The sequence below is a fragment of the Heloderma suspectum genome, chromosome 4 (genome assembly GCF_057233095.1).
Source record: "Heloderma suspectum isolate Gila_16-S chromosome 4, 16-S_ref, whole genome shotgun sequence".
Taxonomy (NCBI): domain Eukaryota; kingdom Metazoa; phylum Chordata; class Lepidosauria; order Squamata; family Helodermatidae; genus Heloderma; species Heloderma suspectum.
The window spans coordinates 146,270,770-146,287,568 of NC_139461.1; the positions used below are offsets into that span (position 1 = coordinate 146,270,770).

A 16,799-nucleotide genomic window follows, 5' to 3' on the forward strand; every position below is an offset into this window, starting at 1 on the left:
AAAACAGAGTTCCCCTGTGCACTGCTCCTCCTCCCAAATGGGAGGGCAAATGGCATGGAGGGGTATCCCCACTTTACCTCCATCACAGAACAGAGAGAGCAGGAGAAACTCCCATTACTTAGTGTGCAGCGCAACCTCCCAATAAGTGCTCCCCCAGCCAAAACCAGGCATGAAGGGCTCTGCTTCACTCTGCCCAGGCTTTCCCTGGGAAAAGGAGAAAGCCCCAGTGGAGCAAAGCCAAGCTGGCTCATTCCCCTGAGTGAAGGGGACTAAGGCAACTCAGCTTCACCTGCCCCACATCCTCCCTAATGGAAGAAGGTGGGGGCAGGCAAAGCCACCCCAGCCAATGAGCCAGGTGGATCATCCCCCTGGTGCTTCGGATGGAGCAGTTCTGCTGTGTGTGGGCCCTCCCCAATGGAGAATGCCTGTGCACAGCGAAGTCAGGTCCTTGGATGATCCACCCAGAGCCTTGGCTGGAGACCAAATTACATCAGGGGGTGTAGTTTCACTCTGATGTCAGGGGTGTGGCCATGCCCCCTGACATCATCTGGCCTGTAGGGGACTGGGGGGTGAAATCATCTGGCCCCCCACCACAGTCCTGCTCTAGCAGCTCCAGTGTCTGATCCCACAACAGATGCCATCATCATGAAGCAAAAAACACTTTCCAGCTTTATACTTATTTCCACTTGAGCACATGGCAGCAAGAGGGATAGTCTATTCAAGTGTGCCATGGAAAAGGGCACAGAAATAGTGTTTACCCAAGGAGGAACTCCCATAACATATTTGAACTATTTTTCCAATATGACAACTACCGTTCATAAAAGCAAAGACATATATTTAATTGTTGAAAGATAAGGTGCAACATTATGACCCAAAATTTCAGGCACAAGCATATCAGGTCACTGATATTATTGCTTCATGGACCCAGCCAGCTCAGAGAAAGGAAGCTCATCAGGAGCTGTGCATAGGTGGCCAACGGCTGAGGGTGGCTTCATACATGCCAACAAGACCAAAATTTAAAACAAGCTTGACAAATTCTTCCCTGTAATGAATCAACACACTGGGAATGCCTGCCTAGCCTTTCCTTTCCAAGATTGCCTAAACAGAAATTGGCCCAATCTCAGTGACAAGATCTTCAGTGTAACTACCATTTCATCTCCCAGACCAGACTTATCAATTTCAGCCAGATTCAGGCCATGCTGGCAGAAGGAAATGTAGCCTGCTTGTTTAGATGGCTTGCTCATTCTCTCACATTATCTGCTAAGAATTTCATGGTCTGTTGCTGAGTCAGCCCTGTACAAGTTGTGACGAAGCTGAAGATATCCAGACAAGAGCCCTTGGTAGGCTGCCATACATGGCCGGCGTGGGGGGGGGGGGTCATAACTTGTGGAGGCCCTTAATCAGGTAACATACTGCTGCCATCCTGTTTTCTGGGTCCTACCAGATCAAAGCAACCTTCCTAGTAAAAACCTAATAAATCGCTGCCACCTAAACAGGTATACAGAAAAGAGATCAAAGCAAATCACCCTGCAGGAATTCCACACCCACAGGAAATACCCATGAGTCACACTTCACCATGACTTGACCTCTGAAAACCAACTGCACAATTTCCTAACCTAACAGGAGTCTGCCTTGCAAACAAGATAAATCTATTATACAGCTGCTATATGTAGGACTAGGCAGGACAGTTAATTAGTTGACTCCTGATTCTTGCTTGGGTGTAGGGTGCAGCATTGTTTTTGTTGAGGGTTTTTAAAATAAACATACATACATTTGTATATAATCATAGCAGTGAATACTATGAAATGCATATATATGAAAATACAACTTCCTAGCAATGATACATAGGCTTCAACAAGGATGCAGCATTGATAGGTTTACAGGGTTCTTGCCAATGGGTACCTAGCCACTGGTCTTTGTGTTCAAAGTGTTCTGCTGGCTCACACTCAGTCCATTTGCATGGAGCTTTTGCTGCCATCTTTCTTTGAGAGCCAGAGCCTGAGCTTCTGTAAGGAGCATGTCCCATTTCTTCCCTAAAACTATCTTTCCACAGTTTATGGAGTTTGCTGTCCTTGCAGAGCGGACAGACTAGCCAGTTTCTTTCAGTCACAGGTTTCAAATACCAGCAGAATGCTGCTATGTCTGGTCCAAAGAGGGCATGTCGGCATCCCCGCATCTGTAGAGCTAAATGGCAAAGTCAGCTTCCCTTTCTGAAGATGCTCTTCTCAAGCACTGGCATCACATTTTGAAGTGTCAGCCTGTTAGATGCTCATAATCAGATGCCTTCATCCACGAAGGCTTGGAATCCTTGTGCATGATACAATTGCCTTGAATAAAAACCCCTGATGTCAAGTGTCTTGTGACACCGTCTCAAAAAAATGTCTGGCCTGGAGTTTCTGAATCTCTAAAGTTAACACTTCTCATTTTTGTCATTCCTCTGACACTGTGTGTGAACACTCTTCAGGAAAGTGATCACCCTATCTCGAGACATAGCTGGCCACACTCGTTCATGTGGAGAGCACTCCTCAAAGGTGGCGGGGGGGCACTCCTGCCCCACAGTGAGGAGTCAGACAGGAACAGTGTGAGGTTACTGTGCCTCTCTGGGTAAGCTGAGGCTGCCGTGAAGTTGTGTTTTTTTTTAGAAAATTTACAGTTTGCTTTTAAATCAAATGATTTTCAATGAAAAGGTTAATCAAACGAAAGGAACAAAACAATGACATAATTACAGTGAGCATAAGAGGCCTGAAATGCTCTGGCACCCAAGCTAATTGGACTGAACTCAAAGGAAGTGAGTTGCCCTGTAAACCTATATAAAGGCACATGGAACATGCAATTGCACACCTCAGAGTAAAAAATACCATTCACAGATCTCCTCTATTAGGAGGCTGAATAAGCATACATTCCCTCAACCTGGGCAAATTTTAATCTATGTGCTAATTCTCCTCTTTCCAAAGCTACTGATACCAGTCTGTCCCAATTATTTCATGTGCCTCTCCAAAGAAAATTGGGCTCTAAGACAGGATAAAGTCTGAACATTTATCAGCATCAGATCAAAATGTATCAGGGAAGAATCCGACTAGATTTCCTCATATTCCAGACTCTGGCCAAGTTGTCTGTGTTGCAAGGCATATAAATAAGCAACTGAAGATAGACCAATACTATCAAGTTACTCATTTGTCTAGTGATTTCACTGGAGCACCTCAAGATGATATCTGCAGTAACGACTCTGATATGCTGGCATGCAGGACTCTCTTATTGAGCCATCTTTGGTTTGTGAAACCTACATGAAGGCTTTCAAGATGCCTGAGCTTTAGGCAAAAGTTAGAGACAGAAAGTACAGCCAGGACCAAGCCAGCAACACCCCAAATCAAATCACTGGGTCATCACCAAGATTGGCCTTGCTTTTGTAAATCAAAAATATCTTAAGCAAGATACTTAATATGGGGCTCTGAAGCCATGGATTTCTGTGGGGATTTTTCCAGTGGCCAGGGGGAGTGGGGCAGGGGACATTATTACTATTGTCAGAGCACCTCTGAGAAATTTCTACATCAGGTCTACCCCTTTGTTGTTTCTCAGTGGATAGATTGGGCATCCATACCGTATCTTTCCACCTGCAACTGAAACCCTCAAATCTTTCCCTGGCTCCCTTCGTTCCTCCAGCCCTTAAATTAATTGCGCACTGCTACTACAATTAAATGTATGGCTCCCACTACATTTCCTTATTTAAAAAAAAAAAAAAAAAACATGCCAGGAGACTGAACAACACTGGACTACACTGCAGAGTTGTCATACTCTTAACTCCCCCTCCCTCAAGAAAAGTGAGCGTAACACCACTGGGCTGTTTTGCAGGATGGTGTAAGCCCCACACTCTCAGCCACAGCCCTGCTTCCTGCAGTCTGGTTATAATATAATAATGGTGGGTATTACCTGCATTCATTGGGTAATTTAAGTGTTTACAAACTCAGGGAAAAATACCATTTGGGGGCAGTAAAATGGTTAAAATTCAGTAGAACTAGTGTGTTAAATTTCAGCAGAACTACTGTCCAAAGGATTACCTCTTCCCTGTGAAATACCCAGAATCCAAGTGACAAGGTTGTTAATGCCAATGAGCCAGATGAAGCCTACATGAAGAAAATCTGTTTGATGCAGATAGTCAGAGAAGAGCTGCTCCCCTAAGGAACTATTTCCTAGGAGGGTGGTGAGACCACGCTATACCTGAGAAGGGTCCCAGAATGCTGGAGAGGGAAGTAGTCTCCTTAGGAAATTTGGAAGTGAGCCCTGCTCTAGACCTCCATTGAGAATGGCTAATACCTCTTCTAAGAAAGGCCTGGAAAGCTCTGACCCCTCATTGTCTGACATCAGAAAAGCTTTCCAAGTCTTCTTGTAAATTCAAACAGATGAAGAGTGCTGTGAAGCCAGAAGAATGTTGCCCACCTTCTCTGAACAGCCAAAACTCAGGAACTGGTACCACTCAACCTAAACAGTTAGGTGGAACCACTTTAGATATGGTGACATATTGGTCACTGGGGCATCTGGGCTAAGACTGCTGGCAATCTCCAGGATTATATGCCACCAACAGCTCCACTATATCTCAGAACTACCTGGCCAGTGTAGTGTTATATACCTCACCTCCTCTAGCTGGATCATCTGTATCACCCCAGAAAAAAAAGAGCTGTAGATAGAAAGACAGATTAGAATTCAGCGGTCTAGTGTTGTTCCTGTGCAAGCAACTAGTTTTGTGGGTTGACAGGGAGATGGAAGTAGGCACACGAGAGAATCTTAAAATGTTCTTGTGATCCTTAGGAGACCTGACCTTTGGGGTACTACTCCACATGGACTACACTCTATCTGCTGAACCAACCACCCAACCAAGCACCTAAACTTCCATGGATGTGCCCTGCAGATAAAGAAAGTGAACATTGGACCACAAGAGTGGTGCTAAGGAGTTTCAATTCCTGGCATAGGGCTCATGAGCATGTGATTCCTTGCCTGTCAACATAAGTCTTGGCCATGACATTGTCATTCCTTATTGAGATGAGATCGCTTGTGGAAAAACACACATTATAGTGAGCTTGACAGCTCAAAGACCAACCGTACAACAATAGCTCTGGCAATGGGTTCTCATTTTAAGTGGTTCAAAGCCATAGAGACTTGAAACTGAACCCAAGACTGAAAAAAGATCCCTGTGGCAAGATGGTTGTCTGCAAGCCACCAGCAGTGACTCTCACACATGGATGGTGGATGCTGTTGTTGACATATCCCTGGAGAGAAATAAGGAGCCATCTCTGTAGTTTGGAACAGAATCTGGTCCAGAGATAGTCTCTATGCAGGTGAACAGAGCTCACTGAAGATTAATTAAATCAGAAGATCCAATCCATAAGGAATCAAGCTGGGTAGAAAACTTGTGAAATGTAGTATGTGTTTGATGAGCATCCATAACTATCCCCAGGTACTGCAGGCATTATGACAGATGATGGGAAATCTGTATATCTGCTAATGAAGTTAGGATATCATAGGGTTTATTTTGCAGTCTTGGGGCTGACAAGCAGGAGATATGCAGCTGCATCTTCCACTGAAATTACTGGGACGATTATAAGGTGTGCACCTTTTTATTGCCTCTAAAATGGGACCCTCTGACCAGTCTGTCTGAAATATGGTAAGTAGAATGCCAGGACGGGGGCACGGGGTAGTAGAATGCCTGAATATGCCGTGCCATTTGATGGGAAACCCCAAAGTTACTGTCAGCAGAATACTGCCCAGATCTCCCACTGAAATTAATTAAAAATGAATGGGAACAACAAAACAAATTAATTCCAAATCAGTTATGAAAATGAAAAAAGTGAATGAATGACAAAAGCAGAGTAACTAAACAATTTTTTTCTTGCACATCTTTATTACCTATGTCAAGATGTCCTCCTCTGAAGGAGAATTAAGTCCACCCTTTCATTGCATAGCCTCATCCTGGGTTCCATTTCTTAGGCATGCTAGTGTCAGGGTGGAAACTGAGCCGATAGAACCCCAGAGCAGTTCTGATTCTGAGGAGGAACAGCAATCTGTGGAAGAGGAGCTCGCTCATCTCTCACAGGCACAGCAGCTGACAGAGATTCCTCCTGCCAGCATTCCTGAGAGAGATAGTGACCCTGACAGCGAGAGAGTGCGGGAGGGGGGCTTGCTGGACACTCGACGCCGACACCGGGAGCGACGACAGCTGGAGGGCATGGAAAGGAGGCGTAGCACTCATTTGGCGTGCAAGCAACGGTCACGTCCCAAGGACCCAAGGGAAAGAGGGAGGAACTCTCCCTAGCCCATAAGTTCAGGGTCTTCCCGTGATTCTCCTTCAAACAGGGGCCAACTGCCTAACCTGGAGCATAGGCTACTCTGCTGTTCCTTGCTTAGTCGCTGGTGATTAGCATCTGAAAGAGTCATTAAGTTGTAAAAGGATTAAAGCCTTGAAAATAATCCTTTTGTCTGTGTCTTGAGTTAGCTATTGGAGTAAACTGAAAGAGGCCACCAGGGCGCTCCTGACAGCTACCATGTCAGAAGCTTGCAAATGTTTACATAGATGGACAGAGACAGACATAAAGCTAAGCCAAAGCTGCATGCCCTTAAAAATACATTGTTTCTAAATCCAGATTTTCTACTACACCAAAGTCCTTTCACAACTGAAGGCTCTGTTTTAGGAATACAGAGCAAAGCAAAAATCTGTTCAAGTCTGATGATTTTTAGGGAGTGCTAATTTGTCCTAAGTGTTTCTCCTGATTTTGAAATCTGTGTACATGAAAGCCAAGACATCAAAGTCAAATATGGGTCAATAAAAAGCCAAGCCTTCCTGTCACATACCTGTCTGAATTTTTATGTGCCCGGCAGTTATGTATAATAGAGAGGAATCCTTGCCTATTAACATATAGCTGCAAACAGAATAACAGTTCTTTAAAACAGAGGGTGTGGACCAAGCAGGAAGTTGTGATGCCATATCTCCACATACCTGAAAGCTAAGGTGTGTTTAATATTGATGATTCAACACTTTGTCAGATGTGTACCAAGGTAATGCCATGAGGCTCTGCTCATTCTGTCTGAACATGTCCAGCCCCTTCAGGTTGAAAAGGGAGAAAAAAATCTATGAGATTACTCCGATTTCATGCAGTAAACCATAGTGGGTAAGGAATGGCAAGGAGTGGGTAGGATGGCCCATCCTATGAGGTAAATACAAATAATATTGATTCTGTGAGTAGAAATTACTCATGCAATGTCTGACAAAGTATAGCCTAGGGCAACAAGTGAATAGATCTTGTAGATAAGATGCTTGACTGAAGCAAACGAGGCTGTGTAGAAATGTTACAGGTGCAGCAGTCAGGAGTGGAGTTAGCATTTCATTGTTCTGAAGCCAGGCGACACAAAGTGTAAGACTCCATCTCTAAAGCCCTCTCTATAAAGCAGCTAAGAAGAAGGGGATTACAAATCCTCCATTTGCCTGCAATTTCCATCCAATATCCAGTTCCCCTTGCTTTAGGTGCAAGCTTATCTGTGCTCTGTTGTGATCCCCAAACCTATTTTAAGGGCAGCCCTTTTCATCAACAAGGAGTACACAGAGACACGGGGTAGTTCTGCCTTTCAAATACGCACTCTCAGGGGAAAGTCACTTTGCACAGAGACATTGTCCTTAATTTTGAAAACAAAAATGTTAGCAACCGTGTGTGTGTGTGTGTGTGTGTGTGTGTGCGTGTTTGTGGGAGAGGGAGAGATCCCATAATCCCAAAATATTAATTTACTTCGGGAGCAAAAATCCTTCATATGGCCTTGGCCTCAACAAGACATACATTTCCTGCTAAGTCAGTGAGCTGAGATACATTTTGGAGAGGGGGAAGAGCAGGCACCCCACCACTACCACTGACCTCATGGACATCCTTAGAATAGCAGGGAACACACACACCCCAAATACTAAATGTAAACAATCAGAAAACTCCCATCACCCATCAGAAATGTACAGCTGTATCAACATTAGAATGCCCAGATTAAAATATTGGTGGAATACAACTGCCAAGGGACAGGGGTGTTGTTTTGGTGTGGAGGGCAGGGGTGGTATTTTGTGAACAGGCAGTTTTACTTAGCTGTGTGGGGAAGTTGGCTTGTTTTAAAAACCTTCTCCAGTGGAAAGTTACAAAAGGATGGAAATAACACAGAGATAAAAGTTAGTTTCCAAAAACACTGTTAAGACAAATGTGATCTCGATACACCCTTTTAAATCACTGATTTTGCAAGTAAAACACTAAAATGTACAGACTTTATTTTCCATTTATCATATTCATACACCCAAGAAAACCAAGATACAAAACACTGACAGTCAAAAAAGAAAACAGTTTTAGAATTAAAACATGCTAAGAGTTGTTTTAAAATGGTTTACAGCTGAAAAAACCTGGATTGGCAAGTTATTAAAGTTTTGGGCAGAGAGAACTGCCTTATTACTAACTTTCAGGCCCATAAAACTCATTATTTTGAATGTAAATCTAAATTAATTACAATGTCTTGCCAGCTTTTAAAATCTGTTATTCAACTTTGCCAAATACAATACATTTTTAGATATATTATTGTAGCTTTGAGCCTTAGAAGGAATATGGGTTCATCATACTTTGACTGTGAACCCAATGTTTCTATCAATTATTTAAAATATAAATGGCAAAATGTGAGAAAACAAAGTTATTTCATACATATGAGGTAGCAAAGATTGCTATAGTATCTTAGAGGCAAAGGAGAATGTCCTGGCAACTCCTTCAGCCTGCAGACAGGGACTGTCAAATTTCTTAAGCCGCTCTGGGAGCCTTTTTCATTGAATAACAGAATAAAATGCTATAAATAAATACATTCACTAAAAGGTTCCCATGAACTCCTTGGAAAAATAGGAGGATGGATGATTTGGCCAGGAATGGAAACTGTAGGTGGCTCAAGACAGGGTTAGTTCTAAGGTAGCTGAGTTAATGGCAAGTTCAAGGCAGAAAGCCACTACTGGCCCAGATGGTTCCAGCTGAGTTCTCCACGCATCCACAATTTGGGACTGTTATTTGGGGAGCAGGGTGGCACTGTCTGCAAGCACACTATCTCCTTTAGTAGGTATTCATTGCACAACACTGTCCGTCTGAAATGTGTGCTCCTGCCGTCGGAGGCCGGGAACAGACTGAGGATTCTCCTGCCCACCCTACTGCCTAACCAATTCTCAGGTTGAGCTGCTGGAGGTGATCTCAGATCCAAATATGACTTTTCTGGGAGATTTCAACGATAACCCAAGGTTCCTTTGTCAGAGCAACATCTCAAAGCACATGCTGGATTTGTTGTTCTATGTTCATTGTTCTGCACTTATGTGGATACAGGTGATAGATCTGAAGACTGCGGGATGGGGTGGCATCATTGGATCACCCTTATCCTGGATAGACTAGCACATTGTAAAGGGTCAGAGAGCTGGAAGGCTGATTAGAATAACCCTTAATGATAAAAAGGTTATCTGGCACCGGTGGGTGGGGTGGGGGATCTGACAATAGATCTCAGTGTCCTGAAACAGCCTTGGAAGGAGAGGTACTCCTAAGCATCTCTCCTGCTATCCAAAGCTGAGAAGCACAACAGCTAGGAAGATGCACAGAGAACACAGCCAATACAACTATTTTATACAACTTCAACTGACTACATGACAGTGATGGCAATAGAATTGCAGTTTTCACTGCTGTTATCACATATGGGGAATGTTGTCTAGCAGAGCTGATCTGGACACTGAAGGAGTTGCTGTTTCCGCCATCTGCCCACCTGGAGATGGAATAGTCTGCAGCCCATAGTTACATGTTTGAGACACAGTTTGCAGTCAAGCTGGCATGATGCTTAGGGAGATAAGCACCACCATTTGTAATCTAGACCCTTGTAATAAATAACTATTCAACCCTGAAGAAATTGCTTCAGGTGGCACCTATAACTCATTGTCAGGAGTCACTATCACCCTCTCTTGGAGGCAAAATAGACAAGATGTGGGAGATCAGATCTCCCAATATTTTCATGTTTACCTGAAGGCTGCCGCAGCGGGCTCTGAATTTGATTATGACAATGGTGCTAGAAGAGCATGGGTTTAACCCTCCCTTTGCCATGCCATTTCCCCAATCTATATCTTCCTCCAAAACGATCAGAAGCACAGTGGAACAACCAAGGGAAAGTGTGGATGCATGGAGAAGGCCAAGCTGTAAGAAAGTATAATATGTGAAATTATAGAATAAGTTTACTGTTACATGGCACAATTGCTAAGCAAAGCACCTTAACCTGCAATTTCTTGCTTTTTCATACATGAGTAAATTTATTAGAGCCTGCCTCTTCTCTTAAACAGAAGGGGTTTTTGATCCTAGAATAATAAATATATACTTAGGAGGAAGATCTAGGTTATAATCCTCACTCGGCCATGAAGCTCACCAGGTAACTTTGGGCCACTCATTGACTCTCAGCTTAACCTACCTCATAGGGTTGTTGTGAGGAGAAAATAGAGAGGAGGAGACCCTTGTAAGCCACCTTGAGTTCCTTGCAAGAGGAAAAAGGCAGGATATAAATGTAATAAATAAATAAACAAACAAACAAAAGCTTCCACTGTTATGTAATCCTGGACAATTTCTTCAGGCAGTTTGTTACTGCTGATGGTATCCCCAGCTACCACACACTTGAACTTAGCTGGTGCAGACTCAACATCTAAGACCAGTCCAAGTTCTATGAAGAGCTGTTGGGACCAACACATGCTCCAAGAGCAGATACAAGTACTCAGGTACATGGCTAACTTCTAGGAAATGTGCAATAGCTGTATGTGAAGAAGGGTACCCCTTGATGAAACTTGTTTTTTCTTGGGAGTGAAGTCAGTTCCAAAACAGAGGCAGAATGATATCAGAAATTGGCTCTAATCTTCTCCTTTAGTATAAGGCATTCATCCAGTTAATTTCATTCCCCTGGACCTGCCTTCCCCAACCTGGTGCCCTCCAGATGTATTGAACTACAATTCCCAGCATCCCCCAAGCAGCCATACTACCGGATGCTAACAGATCCTTAAATACAGAGGAAGATTGCACAGACAGAAGATGATGCCACAAACAAAACCTTCCCACACATCTAGGCCATTTTGCTGGACCTCCTGCAGATGTGGCAGGTCTCAATGACATGGCAGAGTGTGGTGCTATCAGGGAGTACACCATCACTAAACATGTTTTAAAACATTTGCTGGAGCCATAAGACAGGGAGGCCAACAATTGGATAGAAAATTGGATCTTTCACTTGCTGAGCTGGCAAAATGTTACTCATCACAATGTTGGAGAGAAGCTAAAAAATGAACATATCAAGTAGAAATGTGGTGGGTTCCCTATTACTTGAAACATTTCACCAAAACTAGATGCCTTTCTAAAGTGAATTATTAAGTTTAAGCAGTATATCTAAATTTAACAGCAGAATAATCAGATGAAATTCTCTTTTCATTTGTTAAGCAAGAACCCACTTTAGATTATAAGCCTTCTAAAACCCATCAAGAGATGACCTTCATAGGTTGGAACAGTACCATGGCAATTTCTAACATCATCTTAGAAGCAGCAAAGAAAGAATTAGGATCTTTGTATTCCAACAGTTTCATAGGACAAGAATTCTGGTTGAAGCGAGGAGTACAGCAACTCTCAGTTATAACTTCCTATACATAAGGAAGGCCTGAGAAGCATGAAACATAAAGCAACAGACTTGAAAGGATTTTAAAAACAGTAATCCCATTGATAAAAAATGCCAATATCGCTTGTCTTTATCCCCCTCCCCACCCCTTCATATGGCAAATATAAATCCAGCAAATTGCTGCAGTGCAGAAACCCACCTTATAGCAGCCTCCCCCTTACTTGTTATTTTTAGCCACTTCATCTGACAACGCCCAACAACTAAGCAGGCTGAGAATAAATAGTAAAGGGGAGAGAGGATTATCAAGTACCAACAGTGAAAGTACACAGCCATAATCACTTCCTCCCATAAGGAGGAATGAGTGTTTTCCATGTCTTTAGAACATCCCAAAGCTGAGTTCTCCGAAAATGTCACATTTAAACACAAAATGTAATGTAAACCACAATGAAAAGATATAATGCTTCCTGAAACAATACTGTTATACCACTTGTGGATTATGTTTCCTTAAAAACAAGGGAGGAAAAATATGACATGCATTTATCTCCCAGCATTTTTGAGCAAAAAAGAAGCTGTTCTCATCATATTAGGATGCTTCCAAATTAGATCACCCCAGCCCCACCCCAATACAGACCTTAATAAAACATATCAAAAATATGCAGATTTATTTATTTATTTATTTATTTATTGCATTTATACCCCGCCTTTCTCCCTCTCGCAAGGAACTCAAGGCGGCTTACATTATCCTCCTCCTCACCGTTGTATCCTCACAACAACAACCCTGTGAGGTAGGTTGGGCTGTGAGTCTGTGACTGGCCCAAAGTCACCCAGTGAGCTTCCATGGCCAAGTGGGGACTAGAACCCGGATCTCCTGGCTCCCAGTCCGTCACTCTCACCACTACACTACACTGGCTCTTGAATTATCAAGGCTGTGTAAGGGCACACATGTTCAGCAAGTAGAAGGTTGCCCGAGTTCAGTCACAGTGTGCATGATTTGCATGTAGATGTTCCCAGGTTCAACTACCAGCACCTCCTGTGACAAAGAAGCGCAGGTAGCAGGGCTGGGAAAGGCACCTCCCCGAGCCCTTGGGGAGCTGCTGCCAGTTAGAGTAGACTGGGCAGTCAGACCAATGGCCTGATTCTGCATAAGTGGCTTTATATATCCTGTTTGTCCAAACTTCCCAAAACCTATCCTGAGCCTTGTCCTTGATGACTTTTTCCGTGGATCTTTTTGCATCTTCTGTCTCTGAATTACAAGCAGCCCGACACCTCTACCCTACCTTGCAGAAAGCTTTAATGGGGAGGATAAATACCAGAAGTATTGCAAACGTCCCTAGTCTCTTGGAACTGCGAAATGTTTTCAGATGTTCGTGAAATGTGAAGCCAGGCAACACTGTTTTGGAGTCTGCATGCAGACCCCTCCCAATACCGCTGCTGTCACCACCAAGAGCAGCTATTTGAAATGATCAAAAACAATATTGATTGCAGGCTATAGTTCTGAACTGCAGCACCAGCAGGAAGCCCCTTAGGATGACACACCCCACCCCACCCCCACCCTCAAAATATAAGCAGGAAAGCATTCCCATTTGCCTGGCTCAGTTGCCCTGCAACAGCAAAGAAGAGGTGGCTGTTTCAGGAGGCAAAAAGATGAAGGTGTACCAGGCAAAAACCTGTCAAGCAATGCTAGTATAAACCTCCAACCTGCTCCTTTCCAGAAGTAAGCTTTAGCATGCCCGGTGGGCTAGCTCCAAGAACACTGCCCAGAGAGCTTTCAGGAGAATGGTTTTGAATGGCTCACTTAACATACGTACAAATTATTATTTTAAGCAAACTTTACATGTTTCAGACAAACTACTTGTGTTAAGTGAGAAAGAAATCCCACACACATCCCCTCTCTAATTATGAATTAATTTCAAAACATGCAGTTTCTTGTGAATCTAAAAGCACTTTCTAAACTCAGGAAACATCTACTGTTTCCCTCATTTATCATATAACATTTCCCAACCAACAGGAACCAGTGTGTGAAAATGGGGCATTCACACTTACTGTAAGACTTACAGGTCCTAAACAACTGCCAACATTGAGAAGGAACAAGGCTGCAAGGTGTACAAGGAAATCTGTTCACATCCAGGCCTGAATCAGCCCATGAGTGACGCCTTTAGTACAGCTTTACTAGAAGGCTCCATCAACCCAGAGCAAATACAGGGCAACTAGAGCCGGAAGCAGGTATACAACCAGTTAACCAGTAAAAGTGGTGCCAAAGGAATCTAGCTGACAGCTGCCTGAACTACCCTAAAATCTATCCCACTTCTAGCAAAATTTGGCTTTTGTCACTGCAAGGATGCTCCACAGGCTACCACATGCTTCAAAACAAAGGACAGGCCAGATCTGCACCCAAAGATGATCAAGACTGCAACTGAAAAGAAAAGCCAACAAGGCTTCCAAAAGTTCAAAAAGACAAGTGCCATTTCCTACCACAAATAGAAGCTTAGCCGAAACCATGAAGTCGTGAAGACTCATATAATCAGAATTAGCTGCTGTTTCATAAATGACCTTTAAGATGCCAGATAGTAAGTTTTTCCCCACAGCCTTAAAGGTTTTAACTCTGAAATTATTGTTGTTTATGTATTTTATTTGATTTATTAGCCACCCATCTGGCTGGCTACCCGGCCACTCTAGGTGGCGTACAATACTAATAAAAAATTTACATAATCAACTGAACCAAAAAAACCATAACAAAACATGTATTTTTTTATCGTTGCAAGTTGTCTTAGGAACCTGATGGAGAACAAAAGGCAAGTTAGAAAGGGCTTGATATCAAGCAAATGATATTATTATTATTTTGCACAGGGACCACTAGGAGTGTCTGAAGAAGGGCCACTGCTTAAATACACTCCGCAGAAAATTGTAACAATGATGGGACACTCTGGCATGCGACACCCATGCATTGTTACACACACCATCTCACCTGCTTCCTCCAACCAAACCCCGGTTCCACTCTGTGCTGCCATATAGATAGCTACAGAAATCTCATATTTTATGGTACATGGTGATTCTTCAGATAATTGTAAAACCAAACCAACATAACAAAAGAATGGAAACTTTGTTCAGAGTACTGACTCTGAACTTCGGTGCCAACTGCCCTAGCAATGAGGTCACTATGGCTACCACAGTGGAGAAATGACAGCTGTTATTCCCAAGTGCATTTTTGAAAGAGGAGCAAATATAGCTCTAACATGTCTGCCATTTTCCCTGTAGGGCATCTGACCTGCACTGGCCGCCAAGGCTGTCCTTAGCTGCCGAGTCAAGCAGACTTTATCTTCATTTGATTGGACCCGACATTCGGCCCCAAATGTTATTAAAATGTTAGCTTAGTTCATATCATTAGCACAGTTGTCCCTGAAGATATCTATTCCCTCATTTTCATTTAAAATAAACAGCTAAAAATAGACATTCAAAGACTAGGAAATTGCCAGAAGATCTCCCTCAATGGGGCTCCTTTTTATATATATTTATACCATGAACATATTTGGCATGCCAGTATGTTTGTCAAGGAGGCACATCTCAGTGATCTGGGCAGGACCTGGATTGTCAAACCCTGAGTGGAAAGGCTCCTTCAGCAATCACTCAAAAGGGAAGCATTTTGCATGTCTGCATTTTTGCATCCTTTAGCTGCAGTGGCTCAGATGTCTGCCTACTCTCTCTGCATTTAGGAAGGGGATCAAGCTCATCTTTTAATTTGGTTTTTAAATTGAAGTCAATCAGTTTATTGATCCAGTCAACAGACCTCATAGTAAGACCTATACAACAACAGCCACGGGAAAATAAAATACAAAGCCATTGCTTAGAGGGGCTTTTGTTAATCAAAAACAGATACCAGCAATAACTTGTAATGTATATATTGTTGATTGGCTGTTACCAAAGACTGGGGTAAAATTATTGGCAATACAATAACATTTGTTGGAATCTCTCTTGGTTCAGCAGAATTTGTGTCCAGCAATGTAGTCATTAGTGCTAATGAAAAAGGCCATGAGTCAAACAAAACAAGGGAAAAAAAACAAACCCCACAACCCTAAAAACCCCAAAACATTAAGATTTTGCATTTATATAGCACTTTTTCTCTGTGTTTGAACTTCTTCACAAAAAGTGGCCATATTTTTACATAACGCTATGCACAAGCAGCTTGGGAGCCAATGCACCTCCTCGCTCTGCCTCACTCCTCCCTTCACACAAGCAGGTTAACTAACCTACTGCTCTCAAAAGAGCCAGAATTTGTAATACAACTTCAAACCATGTTTTTAAAGCTGGTTTAAGCATGAATACACAAGGTCATGCTTTTTAACTACAGACCAATTACATTACATTGTTGTCCTTATCTATTGGCTAGAGTTTGTGTTCCACTTACCTCCAATTCCTTAATTTTCTCTTCAGCTATCTTTTGTTTTTCTAAGAGCTGGTTGTGAATTACTCCTTTGGACTGAAGAATAAACCTACAAAAGTGTGAGAGAAGGAAAAAAGAGAGAGATTTAATCCATCTTATTAGGCATTCAAGAGTTAGATGCTGTAAATAACCAAGCAAAATCATAATGAAAAATACACTGAATCCTGCACAAAGAGGATAAAAATGGCAGACTTTATTTCAATCCAGAGCAGTAATTCAGGGTAAGGCCACTAACCTTGTGTTGATTACTAATCCCTGGCTAGATAAGGCTTCTGGGCATTCAGTACAGCATTAGCCAAACAGCTGAGGGTATGGTGGCAATGAGACATATTGCCCTACCGACGGTATCTCTATCCAACACTAACTTTTCCAGTTTCCAGGGCTAACTTGCCCAGTCAGATGGGCCATCCTTTTGAACCATACACCATGTGCAACATCTGGTTGCTCTCATGTAAGATGGCCTGCCTAGCAGCCATTACTTCAGCCAGAAGACGATGTAGTGAGCTTGGCACCTTACGCTCTGACCTGGGCAGATATTGATATGCATGCTGTATGCTGTATGCTTTAAGCGTAATGTTCATGTATGTTTACTAATTAATTAAAAAACAGAATCTCTGCACCATAGATGCAAAGAAAACCGCAGAAACAAATACAAATGTAAACGTGCAAAAGACTGGATCTAATCATGAAAAAACCACACAAG

At 42.8% G+C, this 16,799-nt stretch overlaps 1 protein-coding gene across 4 annotated transcripts in view; it reads right to left on the reverse strand.

The window, feature by feature from the left end:
* PFDN1 (prefoldin subunit 1) overlaps window positions 1-16,799 on the reverse strand; it is a 64,534-nt gene that overhangs the window by 21,639 nt on the left and 26,096 nt on the right. For 2 of the 4 annotated variants that reach the window (XM_084850857.1, XM_084850856.1), the window contains exon 3: window positions 16,061-16,145. In XM_084850857.1, coding sequence (XP_084706983.1) covers window positions 16,061-16,145 — 85 coding nt within the window. Of the gene's footprint in view, window positions 1-6,985; window positions 7,091-10,040; window positions 10,212-16,060; window positions 16,146-16,799 lie in introns of all 4 variants that reach the window. The other 2 variants (XM_084850853.1, XM_084850855.1) reach the window with 2 other exon arrangements.